Here is a 17,461-nt window from a genome sequence, read left to right as displayed (position 1 = left end):
GAAATCTGTTTATTCTTCTTTCAACATGTTGAGGTGATGGGTCAAAGGAAATGATTGTGACATATGGTGTCTCTGACTGCTTTTCCATCTTATATGTCCGTGGGAGGGTCAGGATGTTCATGGTTTGGATCACTGCTGATGTTTGGTTCAGAAGGACAGTGTTCTCCTCTAATTGTGGCAATGTTGTGAAGAATCACACATGCCACAATAATGTCACATGCCCTTTCTGGGGTGACCCTGAGTCTTTGAAGGCACTGGAACCGGGCCTTAAGCATTCCGATAGTCATTTCAACTCTGGCTCTTGTCCTGCAATGAGCCAGATTATATCGCTGCTGTGGGCCCGGTTCAGGGTCAGGGTAAGGGGTAAGCAAATAGGGTAAACATGGATACCCCCTATCACCAAGCAAGTAGCCAGTGAACTCTCCTAAGACAGAAGGATACACTTCAGTTCAAATGTCCCTGTAGCAATTGGTCTTTATATTTTAAAGTATTTTCAACTCACCATGTCCAAATTTTGTGCTCAGTGTACATCCACGAAAAATTCGTGAGTCATGAACAGAGCCTGGCCACTTGGCTTCCACATTTGTGATAATGTTGGCAGCATCACATATGATCTTCACAGTGCAGAGAACACAAATTAGCATCCATTACTATAATGAAATAATTTGTTAGTTTGAAATGCTACAGGGAACTATGTACCTGTACATTAATGCTGTGGAAAGACTTCCTGTTCACATAGTCTCCTTCATTTACTGAAGGAGCAATGATTGGAAAGTGAGTGCCATCTATACAGCCAATCACGCCTGGGAACCCTGAAAATAAATGTAAAATGTAAGTAGTAGTTCAAGTATCACCACATCATGAATTAAGTTTTGTTCATCCTGATACCTGCAATTTTGTGGAATCCCTCTTTGATAAATCTTGTGGGTCTATGACCGGGGAACACCACAAACGAGTACAGGAGACGTTTCAGTGCAACTGTAACATTCCTGACTGCCCGACAGACGGTAGCCTTGGAAACGTGCTCAGCGTCACCAATATTATACAGAAAGCTCCCGTTTGCAAAAAAACGAAGTGCAATACAAATAATATGTACAGAACTGAGAGAATGTCCGCGATGTGTCACATGAGCAATATTAGGCCTGAGGATGTTATTCAAATAAATTATAGATTGTGCTGAAAAACGGTAACATTCACACAGAAAATCATCAGGAAATGATAAAATGTCCAAACGCGCTCTAACACTCTCTCCCGGCGGAGAGCTCTGTGGAGAATTTGGGCTTCAACATCTACTGGCTCTTCAAGGAAGGGGCACGCCATGTCTGACACTTCCTACAGTCAGGTTTCCGACAAAGAGGCGGAGAAAGTCAGGGTTAGTTGAAGTAAACCTGCTAGGGGGCAGGTTAGCTTCACGGAGTGTGTCGTCATAGTAACTCACTCAGAATTAATCTAAACTCGCTTTGTGAAACCGAAAACCCAGAGTTTTCGTTAACTCAGGGTATACTTACTCAGAGTTTGCACTAAACCGGCTTTCTGAAACAGGGCCCGGGAGAGCAAATGATAAACAAAGTGATCAGCGGGTGCATATTAACCTCCACTAGCTATTACTAGGAGAGTTGCTCACATGCTCTCTCCTGGAGCTGTTTTCTACAGTAGAGTAAGAGTCCAGTGCAGGGCTGGTCTTCTCTAAATCACACGAGGAACCATTTTAAGGCGGAGGCTGCTCGCTCTGTGCTTTCTGTTTCATTGTTAGACTGCAGCAATGGTGAGTAGCAGCTTTTCACTTCTTCACTGTCGTCTTCTCTGCCACCAATGATAGTTATTTTATTCTGTCAATATTAAATTAAATATGTTTTCTCTCATGTTCAAAATAGGCTGACCAAGAGCAAAACAGGTATGTCTGCAGATTCTGCTGAAGCCAAAGTTATCAGACCTCTTGTGTTTTTAAATTCCTAACAGCTCACTCATTATCATTTTAGAAGAGAAGAATTTCTGAAAACTCAACAAGGTTTCAGAGAAAATGCCTACAAGATTATCATGAAGATGGATGACTGGTCTAACATGGCTCCAGGAAGTAAACACTTAGTGGATGAGGTGGGTTCATTTTGGCACCTTTAACACTGTCCTGTTATGTCACTTGTAACAATAAGTAAATCTGTTTTCACTCAGATTCTTCACAGCATCTTCTTTTTGGGCAAAATCAACAAAATCCCCTTTTCTTCAGAAGAAATAATCCCTGATGGTGATATTTTGAAAGTCATAAAGAAAAAATTTCCCAGACCTTTTCAATTCTATCTGACTCAGCTTCCCAGACGGAGTCCGTTCTCCTGTGTGCTCGACATGGTAAGATAACTGTTCTCACATTTTCAGTTAATCTGTAAAACTTCCCGTTTTAAAGAAAGTATGATGCACAGTGTTTTTCGTCTGGTAAGTCTAAAAAAATGGCTGAAAAGTGTGCCTTATACTTCACCCAACAGTGCTCAGAGACTGCTGGAGAGCTAGAGACTTGCTTCAGAATTTGTTAGTTAAGGCTAAATCATATCTAAAAGACTCAGTATTGGACATACTTACAGTCTTCAGTGCATATATGATGCTGTTGCTGTGTAGCTGCTGGATCTGTTAAGTCAACTCAAAGATTAAATTCAGTATTTGTCTTAACAACCCAGGAAAAAAGGTTGTTTGCAAATTAGGTTTTGAATCAATAATAACAAAGATGGATTTTTGCTTGTTGATTTGAAATTAGATATATTTTGAACTATTCCACTCCCTCTCTTATCTAAATAAAAAGCATCCAATTGTCCTACATAGCTAAATAACTCAATAGACTAAACATCTTGATCTCATGAATTAGAGTCAGATATTTATAAAAATATTACAGTTACAATATAAACAAATGGAAGTTGATCATTTCTAGGATGTGTTAAGGGTTCAAATATTGAGGAGGGATACAGAAACAACACTGATCCAGGAGGGTTAGGTCAAACGATGATTTTAATGAACACGCGTGGAGAGACGACCACTGTACGCAGACAGCATTGATCTCTAACAATGCACAAGCAGATGTTGTATACCAGTAGGGCTTAAATTTAATGACGCTCCTTCAACGTCAAACAAATACATTACATAAAAGAGCATCTGCTTCACCTCCGCGCCAGGTGCTTCCGGTGGCTCGTCTCGCCCTCGCTTCTCCAAAACCTCGAACCATGCTCTGCAACAAACTTAACAATTCTGCACGCACAAAATGCAGTTACAAGCAAATATCTGAACTCTCACCTAGAACAAAGCCTACCTACAGTCTATGCAGGTGTGTGTGTGTGTGTGTGTGTGTGTGTGTGGCTCGACCTCACACGAACTTTGTCTTATGAAAAGAGAGGCCAATTCTCATGTGCATAATAACCTAACTGAAACTATATCTATAATATGTTGAATAAATGTTTTAATCAAGAACCTCTACTAAAAGCTTAATCAAAGAATATAAAAGTATAAAAGATAATAATGAATAACCTGGTTATTCAAATAGCATCATTCAAACAGCTCCTCAAAGTAACTTACACTTAGACTCTGCTTTAGTTTCACTTTCACAAACACGCTCAAAAGCCTGCAGTTTCCTGTCACTTTGCACAGAGTGTACTCAGAGTTAGGCCCTTCTTTTATAACCCATCAGAATCAGCACATACACATTTAAGATTATAACAAGCATTCAAAAGCATTTAAGATTATTGATTTAACTCAACAGTTTAAAGTGGTTATAACTGCACCTGTAATAAAGGCTAATTGGGTACCAATATGTTTAAACATCTCAATGCAATATCAATATTAACTAGAAAGTGCATTTTCTGAAGAAACTGCAGTGTGAATGCTTAAATCTGAATGTATGTACTGGAATGAATTAATTGCTGAATTTTAAGTTAAAAATGTTGAATGAGAGGAAAAATACAGAAATTTTAACCTGAAAACCAAAGTGCTGAACTGCTAAAAGCTGACATCCACACAGAAGAAGTTGGAAAACAGCTGAAAATGTTTTAATTGTAAATTAGAAAAACCTAAGAAATGAGAAAAGGAAATTTAGAGTCAGAAAACATCTGAATGAATATTAAAAGTTCATAGTCTTTGAATCACTGAATAACTAAAATGTGATCCCTCCAATTGGATCCACACAGTTTAAAATTTTTAAATGTTTGAGCTTTGAAAGACACAGTGTTGGAAAGAGAACAACGATGGCGATGTTTTGAGGGTAAAATGATGGCTGTAGAGCAAACACTGTGGACACAGAAGCAGTTGAAAGAGAAGTGTTTAAGATGAATCTTGGCAGAGTGAGAGAGAGCTCATTAGGCAGGCAGGTGTGAGCCTGGTTGCTATAGTGACTGCACCCAATGGCTCCCTACACACGGACACAGACATGCGCCTCACTTTTGATGCGTAAAATGAACAGAAAAGTCAGCCCCAAACAAATCGTTCCCAAATGAAAAGTACAGGTCGTATTGACAAAATTCTTTCACTGTGAGCACCACCAATGTCCAGTCTACCAAATCCTCAGTTTTCATGGCTTTGGAGTTTATTATATGGACGTGGTGACAGTGTAAAGACAGCCAGTACTTCTGATTTTCAGACAAACTTTCTGAGCCATTTTAACATTAGAGTCTATGGAAGAGTTGGAGGGAGGAGGCTGTGCATCGGTGACATTTATGAAAGAACCATAACACCTATTACTATAATAAACACATTGGATGAAAGAGGACAGCGATGGCTACGTTTTGAGGGTAAAATCATACCTGTAGAGAAAACGCTGCGGACACAGCAGCAGTTTTAAAAAAGATTTTAAGATTTATTTTTTTGCTCCTCTCACTCTAGCAGTTGAGCTGTCTCACTCTAGCGCCAACATTCCGTCCCATACACACCCATTATAAACTCTGAAATGGCTGAAAAAACATCATGAAACTTAAACTGGAACTGAAGAAAAAGTATAATAGATATTGAAAAGATAAATACAAGTTGAATAGTTGAATGTCTTGTCTTCGTTTTAAAGTTTGAATGAAGGCTCTACGTCAATGTATGTGAAAGTAGATACAGTTTAAAGAAGAGTAAGTTGAATGAGAATTTGAAGGGTCTCTCCATTGAAATACATGGGAAATTTTTGTTGAATAAAGCTGAATAATTTTAAAAATATAAATGTTAAAAATGAGAAAAATAGAAGCAGTCATGTCCAAAAGAAGAGGAATCTAATGGTGTTTGAATGGTTTTTCTAAGTTGAACGGTTTTGAAGGAGATACAGTACAAAAAACGTACGGAACATATAATAAAATAGAACTAGAAAGTGCATTTTCTGAAGAAACTGCAGTGTGAATGCTTGAATCTGAATGTATGCACTGAAATGAATTAATTGCTGAATTTTAAGTTAAAAATGTTGAATGAGATGAAAAATACAGAGATTTTTGTCTGAAAACAAAAGTGCTGAACTGCTAAAAGCTGACATCCACACAGAAGTAGTTGGAAAATAGCTGAAAATGTTTTAAATGTAAATGAGAAAAACCTAAGTAATGAGAAAATAAAATTTATAGTAAGAAAACATCTGAATGAATATTAAAAGTTCATATTCTTTGAATCGCTGAATGACTAAAATGTGATTCCTCCACTTGGATCCACACAGTTTAAAAAGTTTACATCTCTGAGCTTTGAAAGACACGCTGTTGGAAAGAAAACAACAATGGCTACGTTTTGAGGGTAAAATGATGGCTGTAGAGCAAACACTGTGGACACAGCAGTCGTTCAAAGAGAAGTGTTTAAGATGAATCTTGGAAGAGTGAGACAGAGCTCGTTAAGCAGGTAGGTGTGAGCCTGCTTGCTATAGTGACTGCACCCAATGGCTCCATACACACAGACATGCACCTCACTTTTGATGCTTAAAATGAACAGAAAAGTCAGGCCGAAACAAATTGTTCCTAAATGAAACGTACAAGTCGTATCGACAAAATTCTTTCACCGTGAGCACCAGCAATGTCTAGTCTACCAAATTCTCAGTTTTCATGCCTGTGGAGTTTATTATATGGACGTGGTGACAGTGTAAAGACACCATGCTCTTCTGATTTTCAAACGAACCTTCTGAGCCATTTTAACATTAGAGTCTATGGAAGAGTTGGAGGGAGGAGGCTGTGCATTGGTGACATTTATGAAAGAACCATAACACCTAGTACAATAATAAACACATTGGATGAAAGAGGACAGCGATGGCTACGTTTTGAGGTTAAAATCATACATGTAGAGCAAACGCTGTGGACACAGCAGCAGTTTTAAGAAAAGATTTTAAGATTAATTTTTTCGCTCCTCTCACTCTAGCAGTTGAGCTGTCTCACTCTAGCGCCAACATTCCGTCCCATACACACCCATTATAAACTCTGAAACGGGTGAAAAAACATCATGAAACTTAAACTGGAACTGAAAAAAAAGTATAATAGATATTGAAAAGATAAATACAAGTTGAATAGTTGAATGTCTTGTCTTCATTTTAAAGTTTGAATGGTGTCTCTATGTCAATGTATGTGGAATTAGATACAGTTTAAAGAGGAGTAAGTTGAAGGAGAATTTGAAGGGTCTCCCCATTGAAATACATGGGAAATATTTGTTGAAAAAAGTTGAATAATTTTTAAAATATAAATGTTATAAATGAGAAAAATACAAGCAGTCATGTCCAAAAGAAGAGGAATCTAACGGTGTTTGAATGGTTTTTCTAAGTTGAACGGTTTTGAAGGAGATAGAGTACAAAAAACGTACGGAATATATAAAATAGAATAAAGATGTAGAAGAACAATACTGTGAATGCTTTTACAAGCATTCACACTAATAATAAAGATTACAACAACAATACTGTGAATGCTTTTACAAGCATTCACACTAATAACTAGAAAGTGCATTTTCTGAAGAAACTGCAGTGTGAATGCTTGAATCTGAATGTATGCACTGAAATGAATTAATTGCTGAATTTTAAGTTAAAAATGTTGAATGAGATGAAAAATACAGAAATTTTAACCTGAAAACAAAAGTGCTGAACTGCTAAAAGCTGACATCCACACAGAAGAAGTTGGAAAAGAGCTGAAAATGTTTTAATTGTAAATTAGAAAAACCTAAGAAATGAGAAAACACAATTTAGAGTCAGATAACATCTGAATGAATATTAAAAGTTCATATTCTTTGAATCACTGAATGACTAAAATGTGATCCCTCCACTTGGATCCACACAGTTTAAAAACTTTACATCTCTGAGCTTTTAAAGACACGGTGTTGGACAGAGAACAATGATGGCGACGTTTTGAGGGTAAAATGATGGCTGATGAGCAAACACTGTGGACACAGCAGCAGTTGAAAGAAAAGTGTTTAAGATGAATCTTGGCAGAGTGAGACAGAGCTCGTTAGGCAGGCAGGTGTGAGCCTGCTTGCTATAGGGACTGCACCCAATGGCTCCCTACACACACACAGACATGCGCCTCACTTTTGATGCTTAAAATGAACAGAAAAGTCAGGCCGAAACAAATCGTTCCCAAATGAAAAGTACAGGTCGTATTGACAAAATTCTTTCACCGTGAGCACCAGCAATGCCTAGTCTACTGAATTCTCAGTTTTCATGCCTGTGGGGTTTATTACATTGACGTGGTGACAGTGTAAAGACACCATGCTCTTCTGATTTTCAAACGAACCTTCTGAGCCATTTTAACATTAGAGTCTATGGAAGAGTTGGAGGGAGGAGGCTGTGCATTGGTGACATTTATGAAAGAACCATAACACCTATTACAATAATAAACACATTGGATGAAAGAGGACAGCGATGGCTACGTTTTGAGGGTAAAATCATACCTGTAGAGAAAACGCTGCGGACACAGCAGCAGTTTTAAAAAAGATTTTAAGATTAATTTTTTTGCTCCTCTCACTCTAGCAGTTGAGCTGTCTCACTCTAGCGGCAACATTCCGTCCCATACACACCCATTATAAACTCTGAAACGGCTGAAAAAACAACATGAAATTTAAACTGGAACTGAAGAAAAAGTATAATAGATATTGAAAAGATAAATACAAGTTGAATAGTTGAATGTCTTGTCTTCGTTTTAAAGTTTGAATGGTTGCTCTATGTCAATGTATGTGGAAGTAGTAAGAGTTTAAAAATGACTAAGTTGAATGAGGATTTGAAGGGTCTCCCCATTGAAATACATGGGAAATTTTTGTTGAAAAAAGTTGAATAAAATTAAAAATATAAATGTTAAAAATGAGAAAAATAGAAGCACACCTTTCCAAAAGAAGAGGAATCTAATGGTGTTTGAATGGTTTTTCTAAGTTGAGCGGTTTTGAAGGAGATAGTCGGCGAAAAACGTACGGAATAGGAAATAATAATAACTAGAAAGTGCATTTTCTGAAGAAACTGCAGTGTGAATGCTTGAATCTGAATGTATGCACTGAAATGAATTAATTGCTGAATTTTAAGTTAAAAATGTTGAATGAGATGAAAAATACAGAGATTTCTGTCTGAAAACAAAAGGGCTGAACTGCTAAAAGCTGACATTTACACAGAAGAAGTTGGAAAATATCTGAAAATGTTTTAAAGGTAAATGAGAGAAACCTAAGAAATGAGAAAATAAAATTTAGAGTCAGAAAACATCTGAATGAATATTAAAAGTTCATATACTTTGAATCACTGAATGACTAAAATGTGATCCCTCCACTTGGATCCACACAGTTTAAAAAGTTTACATCTCTGAGCTTTCAAAGACACGGTGTTGGAAAGAGAAGAATGATGGCTACGTTTTGAGGGTAAAATGATGGCTGTAGAGCAAACACTGTGGACACAGAAGTCGTTCAAAGAGAAGTGTTTAAGATGAATCTTGGCAGAGTGAGACAGAGCTCGTTAAGCAGGCAGGTGTGAGCCTGGCTGCTGTAATGACTGCACCCAATGGCTCCATACACAGGCACACAGACATGCACCTCACTTTTGCTGCTTAAAATGAACAGAAAAGTCAGCCCGAAACAAATCGTTCCCAAATGAAAAGTACAGGTCGTATTGACAAAATTCTTTCACCGTGAGCGGCAGCAATGTCTGGTCTACTGAATTCTCAGTTTTCATGCCTGTGGAGTTTATTATATTGACGTGGTGACAGTGGAAAGAACCCATGCTCTTCTGATTTTCAAACAAACCTTCTGAGCCATTTTAACATTAGAGTCTATGGAAGAGTTGGAGGGAGGAGGCTGTGCATCGGTGACATTTATGAAAGAACCATAACACCTATTACAATAATAAACACATTGGATGAAAGAGGACAGCGGTGGCTACGTTTTGAGGGTAAAATCAGACCTGTAGAGCAAACGCTGCGGACACAGCAGCAGTTTTAAAAAAGATTTTAAGATTAATTTTTTTGCTCCTCTCACTCTAGCAGTTGAGCTGTCTCACTCTAGCGCCAACATTCCGTCCCATACACACCCATTATAAACTCTGAAACGGCTGAAAAAACATCATGAAACTTAAACTGGAACTGAAGAAAAAGTATAATAGATATTGAAAAGATAAATACAAGTTGAATAGTTGAATGTCTTGTCTTCGTTTTAAAGTTTGAATGGTGGCTCTACGTCAATGTATGTGGAAGTAGATACAGTTTAAAGAGGAGTAAGTTGAATGAGAATTTGAAGGGTCTCCCCATTGAAATACATGGGAAATTTTTGTTGAAAAAAGTTGAATAAAATTAAAAATATAAATGTTAAAAATGAGAAAAATAGAAGCAGTCATGTCCAAAAGAAGAGGAATCTAACGGTGTTTGAATGGTTTTTCTAAGTTGAACGGTTTTGAAGGAGTCGGACTACAAAAAACGTACGGAATAGATAATAAAATATAATAATAATAATAATAAAGATTAGAAGAACAATACTGTGAATGCTTTTACAAGCATTCACACTAATAAAGATTAGAAGAACAATACTGTGAATGCTTTGACAAGCATTCACACTAATTATTAATGCAATGGTAATGATGATGATTATTAACAATAGCAGCAAAATATTTCTCTAATCCCCACAGATGCTGGTGTAACATTTAGGCTGTATTTGTAACCATTTCCAGATTGTCCTGCTGAAGAATTCAGAGAACGAAGAGCAAATAAAAGAGAGTCTGCAAGAACTCATCAGAGACCTTGTTCCACTTTTTCTGGTCTCCTCCACCATCTGCATTTCCCAGAAATCCAAAACCGACCAAAATTCAAAGAGGTACTACGGAGTCTCCATGTCCACCAACGGTCCTAACCCGGGGAAAATTGTGATTGCTGCTTCCTTACTTAGCAAATGGGATGAATATGTATCTGGTGCAGTGATGACCTATTATCCAAAAAAGGTCAAGAAAAATTACTTTGATGGAACCATTGAAGTACCTGGAAACATCAGGTGTGAGGCATTTAATCTCAGTAATGATGAAGAAATGAACCCTTGCAGATCATGTCACAATTTGTTTGGCTTGAACACAAACGAAACAAAAGAGTGGGATTATGGTAACTGTGCTGAACCCGAGAGCCTGAGCAACTTGCTTACAAATGAGGAAGAAGTTAAAAATGAAACACATGTGCACGAACACTCAGCTGAAAACAGGCAGAGAGCTGAGGAAGAGGTTCGTAGGGATCTTATGAATGTGTTGCGAACAATTCAGTTTAAGACATGGACAGGTGAATTTTACAACCCAGAATCATAAGGTGCATAAGGTGACCTGATACATCTGCTTTGATCTGATTCTGATGAATAAATGATGCTCTGACAGAATGAGTGTGGATTTGCTCAAACTGTTTACTCTCCAGCTCCGTATAATGTGCTTGTTAGAAATTACATGTAATAATAAAATCAGGCTTCTACGTTTTAATGCAATATGAAGCATGCGAGACAGCAATTATTGGGAAGAAACACATCTTTATACTGGTCTATACCCAGGATGCACATGAAGTAAAAACAACAAAACCCTTTTTTCCTTTTATGATCCCATCTATAACCTCTTTCATAAGCAAAAGCACTACACGTGTAGTTGTAGCAGTTATAGCACTAATTTTTCTGCATTGTGAAATCTAACTTGTTTCAGTTTAATCCTGTAAAGTCTCAACCATGAAATATTTGACAGAAAACTCAACTGGAGTGCTTATTGAACCTTCTAACAAATAAAATCAATAAACTGCATATGTGAGTTGCTGTTTTTTTCCACATCCAGCATTTTTGTGCGATTTATTGTTTTTAACATTGTGTGTCTGCAGATTCTACTGATGAATTTATCAGAGCTGTGACGTTTTTTTAAATCCATAACTGCTCAATCATTTTAGGAGAGCAGAATTTCTAGAAATCAACAAGATAAAAAAAGAATCTGAAACAGATGCAGGAGTGGTGTAACAAGCCTCAAGGAAGTAAGAGGTGGAAGGAACGCTTAATGGACACGGCGGGTTAAACTGCAAGCCTTGGAAACAGGACCATTGTGCAATCTGTAATTTAACAATGAATTCATGTGCTTTCACTTAGCAGATTCTTCACAGCATCTTCTTTCTGGGAAAAATCAACAAACCTCCCTTTTTCCCCAAGAAGAAATCATCAGGGATATTTTGTCAGGCTTAAAGAAAAAATATCCCAGGCCTTTCGACTTTTATCTGACTCAGCTTCCCCGGCAGAGTCTCCAGTTTCACCTCCAGTTTGATGTCAAGTATAGTGCAGAGTACTTTCATACAGATGAATTCAAAAGCTGAAAAACCTCGTGTACATTATGTTTCAGCACCAAACAGTGAAGAGTCGGGCACTTTTTTAAAGGATCTGTAGATTGCAAACACAAAGCTAAAAGACTGAATGTTAATATTGGACTTAGATCCTTGAGGATATCAACACAACTCCAGGGAGGTGATACTCTTTATTACTGCGGAGTTGATGGATGTGCAAATATCCACAATGTTGACACATCTTCTTAAACAAGGATTGCATTCAGCAGATGCTTTGACAGATTACGTTTTTGATTTCAAGTCTGAGATAACAATTAAAATTGTTTTTGTGACCTTTGTCTCTCCCTGTGTATAACAAAAAGTAATGGCCTCATTTATGTCCTCAAGAAACATAAACCTTATGTGTCTCTAGCCAGTACAAAACATCACAGCTTAAAGTTTAAACTTCTACGCACACCATGATTTAACACCAGCGATGTGGCAGCATGAGAGTCATAGCAATAGCGACAGATTTATTTAACTGATAGCATTACTGCTGTTCTTTTTTTCACATTTTCTATCATTTTTATTATTGCATGTGGTGTTGTTATGCAATTAAATTTAGTATAAAAATGTTCAACCTGTGCAGATACACAGGTTTCTTTTTTTTAATTTCATTGACACAATTGCAACATTTCTTTTTTTTTTTTATAAATTTTATTTTCAGTCACAGCAGCATGTTAATAACAAAACATTGAACATAAAGTAGTTTGCTGTTCAGTATTTACAATACCCCAAAAGATAACAGAAATAGAAAAGGAAAACAAACAAACAAACCAAAGAAACCCCTACAAACAACAAAAAACAAACAACAACAAACAAATATAAAAATAAAATGTATAAGGGACATTCAGTGTACAGTTAACTATGATAGTGATATAGAGATATGGCATCTGGTCATGATAAGGTGGTCATTTTAAACGTTTCCATGTACATCAGGAATGGCTGCCATGCCTTAAGAAATTTGGTGGTTGAACCTGCCAGTGTATATCTCATCTTTTCTAAATGTAAAAACCTCATGAGCTCTGCAAGCCACTGTTCATGTGTGGGAGGAGCTTCCTGCTTCCATCTTAAAAGTATAAGGCGCCTTGCGATAAGTGAAGCAAAGGCAATAGAATTCGAATAGTATTTTGGCAAAGTGATGTCTTGAGGTATCACCCCAAAGATAGCCGTTAGAACAGAGGGATCATATTTAACGTTATACATCTCTGACAGAGTGTTAAATATAGACACCCAATAGTTATGAAGATTGGGGCATGTCCAAAAGGTATGAAGGAGCGAACCTGTTTCTGCTTTACATCTGTTACACAGAGGGTCAGCTCCTGGATAGAACTTGGCTAACTTTTCCTTGGAGATATGTAATCGGTGTAGGACCTTGAATTGAAGGAGCCCATGCCTGGCACATATCGAAGAAGAGTGTACCCTCCGGAGAAAAGATTGCCAGAGTTCATCTGTTATAGTCATCCCAAGGTCTTTCTCCCACTGTGCTTTAAGGATGGAGAGAGAAGGAGATTGAAGATCTAATAATATGCAACATTTCATTTTTAAATGAATTACATCACCCTTAATTTAACACAGTAACACAAAAGCTAACCAATTATGAACCTAATAAGCTTATAATATCCTTATATTTCTAAATAACATTAAAGCTACACTCGTTGACACAGTTCTAATTAGGCATAAATCCATCTATTCTTAATTCACTGAAAATAAGCAACTGTTAAAAAAGAAAATTAGTAAATGGTATGTATGAATTAAAAAACAAACAAAAAAAAAAAAAAACTCTTACTTTCATTTTAATGACTGTGGAATTTAATTCCTAGCAGATCTTAGTTGGCAGTTGACTGTATCTGTAACCGTTTCCAGATTGTCCTGCTGAATAATCCAGAGAATGAAGAGCAAATTAAGCAGAGTCTGCAAGAACTCATCAAAGACCAAGTTGGTCTCCTCCACCATCTGCATTTCTCAGAAATCCTGTTCAAAGAGGTACTACGGAGTCTCCATGCCCACCAATGGTTCTAACCCGGGAAAATTGTGATTGCTGCCTCCTGTCTTAGCAAATGGGATGAATATGTATCTGGTGCAGTGATGACCTATTATCTAAACAGGGTCAAGAAAAATGACTTTGATGGAACCACTGAAGTACCTTTAAACATCAGGTGTGAGGCATTTAGTCTCAGTAATGATGAAAATAATGAACCCTTGCAGATGAAGTTACTTGTGATTTATCACAAGTTTGATAAATAAATCAAACTCTGCTGTTATAAGTGTGGATTTGCTGTAATCACAGATTCAAACACAGCACACTTTATTACCTCAAACTCTTTACTCTGCAGCTCCTCGTAATCCTGAATCCTTTCAATTAAATGATAATAAATGTTATGCGGAAGTCTGCAAAATTGGACAAAGGTGTGTTGATCGTCCTGTTAATTAGAAAAGCAGACTGTGATATTAACCCAAGTTCTTCATCATTTTTGTATTGCAACATTTAGAATCATGAGAAAATATGAAGCATCACGAGACAGCATTAGTATCACACTTGTATAGGCCAGTCTAAACTGCTCTCAGGAGCTTCATGGAACGGGTTTCCATGGCCAAGCAGCTGCATCCAAGCCTTACATCGCCAAGAACAATGCAAGTGTCGTATGCAGTAGTGCAAAGTATGTCGCCACGTGTTCTCTGGATGAGGCATTACAGTTCTTGGTCTGGCATTCAGAAGGATGAGTCTGGGTTTGTTTGTGCAAATGAGGCATTATCTGACTAAATGTGTCAATTCTTTTGTTTTATCACAACAGAAATCTAAAAATTCGATGAAGCCAGGTGTTTCACATTCGAGTCAAAGGTTTTGACAGAAAGGATTTGGGAATACACTGTTTACTACTTTTACCACCACAACTGCAGGAAAGATATTCTACTATTAAGGTACTGACTGATAAAAAGGCAGGAATAAAGCTGGAATGTTTCTTCGATTTAAGAGCTGCTGAAGAGGAGACTGCTCGCTTCGTCTTAGAGCTATTTAGTCAAAATTTATACATTTATAATAAAATCTAGGCCTTTATGTAACTTTTAAAACCAGAAGTCACAATGAGACTTCCCCAGGTGATGACTTATATTATAAAGTAATAGTTTTTTTTAAAGTTTCATGCTTAAAAATAGTACGGCTGAGGTATTATCTTAATAACCGTGCATTCATAATTTGTATATATTGGCAAAGACACATCAAGTGTTTAAAATAATGACATTTTTCCTCCACTAGTCTGAAAGAAGACATTACAAAGAATGAAAACAGCTCCAAATCTTATATTTTTCCACTTTCATGCATTTAAAAACGACAGAAGCAGCAAGTGGACGCAGTGTTTATCCCCCTTTGTGTGTTTTTTTTCAAGCGAAAAATCTGTATTGTCACATTGTCCCCAAAAAGTCTCACCAGTTTTATGCTTTCCTTTAGCGCAGAGGTGAGAAACTCCAGGCCTCAAGGGCCGGTGTCCTGCAGATTTTATATATTTCACCCTGGGCCAACACACCTGAATCATTAGTTCATTACCAGGCCTCTGGAGAACTTGAAGACATGTTGAGGAGCCCAAAAAGGTTGATTCTGTTCATGTGGACGTAGCATTTTCAGTGGGAGAAACGTTTTGTCACTCATCCAAGTGACTTCTCCACTCTCAGTCGGTAATTTAGCCATTAAATCAGCTGTGTTGGATCATGGACACATGGAGTTCACCCCCACTCTAGCGGGGGTTGCCACTGGCCATATGCACCACTAGATGGCAGCACAATCATTTCAGTTAAAATTTGCTGTAAGAGGCAAATCAAAGTCATTTTTCCAGCTTATGTAAAACTATTTTGCTCCTGGCAGCCACAGGAGAAACACATTTTCACATCCCACCCTGGATTTGATTGGACTTTGGAAATAACGTGTAATCCTAATAAAATGTCCTCACGCTTGTATTGCAATCTTACAGATCCTGCTCCTTGAGCTAAGGCCTATCCCTTTAACTGCAAACAATGTGAGGAAACATAAAGAGTCTTTACTTCTTTTATGGGGGAAAAAAAACTCATTGTGCAACAGGAAGAGCAAATAATTCACCTGTCATCAGGAATTATTTTAGGGATACTCAGAGGAGAGGAAATCCAGCACTGAATCTAATTAATTTACACAAAACACTGATTAAAAACCATGCAAACAAACTAAAAATTAGGCTGCAGGTTATTTGGATTGTTTCTCTAACAGTGATCAGGGAAGTAGCTCAATCAAGACAGACTGATTAATCATTAATCACAGAGCCTGTCTGTGCTTTTGTGTGTTTCTATGCGTTGCCAAGGTGGTCATTTCTGAGTCTTGAGAACCAAACAAAATGCCATTCATCAGGAAGGCTTTAACGTCTAGTGAGTGATGGGAAATGGGATTTATTTTCAGCTGCCACGTCACAGACTCTTTGTCCAGCTTTCCTGTGGCCCTCTCTCCAATAACATGTTTCTTTTCAGGTTGATATTTGTGTAGCCAACTGCTACCGGTGAGGGAAATCCTGTCTGACCTTTTCAGCTTGTTTCTGGTGAAAACACTGGCACTCTGTGACGTCCGAGACACTAAATTTTTCTTTACACCTTATGTAATATAGAACTGTGTCTGAACAGACAATCCTGGGAGCTTTACAGGAGCACAAAGATGTGGAAGTGGCTGCCATGGCAGGACCCTCAAATACTGTTTACTATAGGAGCACACACAGATGATGAGTGCTGCATCACGCTTGCGTGCACACACGCAAACACACACAGATGGTTGCACTTAGACTGTAATATTTTTGCTGAAGTTGCCCTTGGTGTTTCATGTCTGGAAAATCTGAGTCATGCTTCTCTGTCAAATAATCTCTGATCTAATGTAGGCTTTGTTTAATCACCCTATAATGCATTAAAGCCTTTTTGTAGGCAAAACAAACACAGATAATTGACAAGCATCGTTGCTGTACTAATTTACAGTATGATTAATAGCAGCGCAGTTTATTTTCCGTCTGTTTAATCATTTAATTCCAAATGTGTGCAGGGTATATCTAGAATCATGAAATTACACTCCATTTCCAGTTTACTACCCTTAGCTTCAATTAACGCAGTCTAGCCCGAGAGTCCTGCAATAAAGCCCAGCTTCATAAAGGCTATATTTGTCAATGTCTTTTAAGTGAGTGGCAAACCAGTACACAAAAACCAACCCACTACCTCTGGACATGATTTAATGACCTCAGCTCCAGTTAGACCTCCTGAAATAGGAAGCCATCACATTAGCTCCCACTCCCAGAGCAATGTACATTTATGGTTCAATGGAGACTTAGTGGTGTGTTTAAGCTGTGTGCACCTAGTGCCAGCTTGTTCTGGGCCTGAAAAACTAAGCAAATGAGCATGTGCCAAAAACTGTGGCCACTTGATGCTGGCTCTAAAAGGGATACTATAGTCATATACTTCCATACTGAAATGCAGAAAACATACTTACAGCCTGGCACTAAATACACAAGGTATGCTGATACTGAGGGCTGTTGCTAGCTGCATACTTGTCCTCCTCTCAGCTAAGTCTAGGAACTAAACTGGACTACTGTTGCTAGTGTTAGCCGCACTTGAAGCTTTTCTAATGAAATTTTCTGACAAATACTGTGGTTTGATGTAAGGAATCCCAAGAACTCCAGTTTGGGTGAGTGAAATTATAGAGTTTCTGTCTATAATTGTATGAC

The 17,461-nt window shown here is 37.7% G+C and overlaps 1 protein-coding gene and 1 long non-coding RNA gene across 2 annotated transcripts; one reads left to right on the top strand and one right to left on the bottom strand.

Annotated features, from left to right (window-relative positions):
• Positions 1 to 107: 107 nt before the first annotated feature.
• On the bottom strand, positions 108 to 769 carry LOC148096819 (uncharacterized). The gene is made up of 3 exons (XR_015717142.1): positions 700 to 769; positions 503 to 614; positions 108 to 424 (listed from the first exon to the last, which is right to left on the bottom strand). It is a non-coding gene; the product is annotated as an uncharacterized LOC148096819 (long non-coding RNA).
• A 549-nt stretch (positions 770 to 1,318) lies between these two features.
• On the top strand, positions 1,319 to 10,708 carry LOC148096818 (uncharacterized). Its single transcript, XM_087834840.1, has 5 exons — positions 1,319 to 1,372; positions 1,875 to 1,894; positions 1,980 to 2,094; positions 2,170 to 2,343; positions 10,091 to 10,708. Exons 1-5 carry the CDS (start codon positions 1,319 to 1,321, stop codon positions 10,706 to 10,708), a joined length of 981 nt encoding a protein of 326 aa, XP_087690966.1.
• The last annotated feature ends 6,753 nt before the right edge of the window (positions 10,709 to 17,461 follow it).

The sequence above is a fragment of the Neolamprologus brichardi genome, chromosome 22 (assembly GCF_056152115.1).
Source record: "Neolamprologus brichardi isolate AB-2024 chromosome 22, ASM5615211v1, whole genome shotgun sequence".
Classification (NCBI taxonomy): domain Eukaryota; kingdom Metazoa; phylum Chordata; class Actinopteri; order Cichliformes; family Cichlidae; genus Neolamprologus; species Neolamprologus brichardi.
The sequence above is the reverse complement of the archived record's forward strand: the minus strand, read 5'-3'. Positions and strand labels throughout refer to the sequence as shown.

Excerpts from the sequence above, each read along its gene's own strand:
- LOC148096818 (XM_087834840.1), top strand. The coding sequence starts at position 1,319 with ATGTCTGACACTTCCTACAGTCAGGTTTCCGACAAAGAGGCGGAGAAA. Across the intron at positions 1,373-1,874 it reads AAGAGGCGGAGAAAGTCAGG|GCTGACCAAGAGCAAAACAG; the intron begins GTTAGTTGAAGT and ends TGTTCAAAATAG. Across the intron at positions 2,095-2,169 it reads GTAAACACTTAGTGGATGAG|ATTCTTCACAGCATCTTCTT; the intron begins GTGGGTTCATTT and ends GTTTTCACTCAG.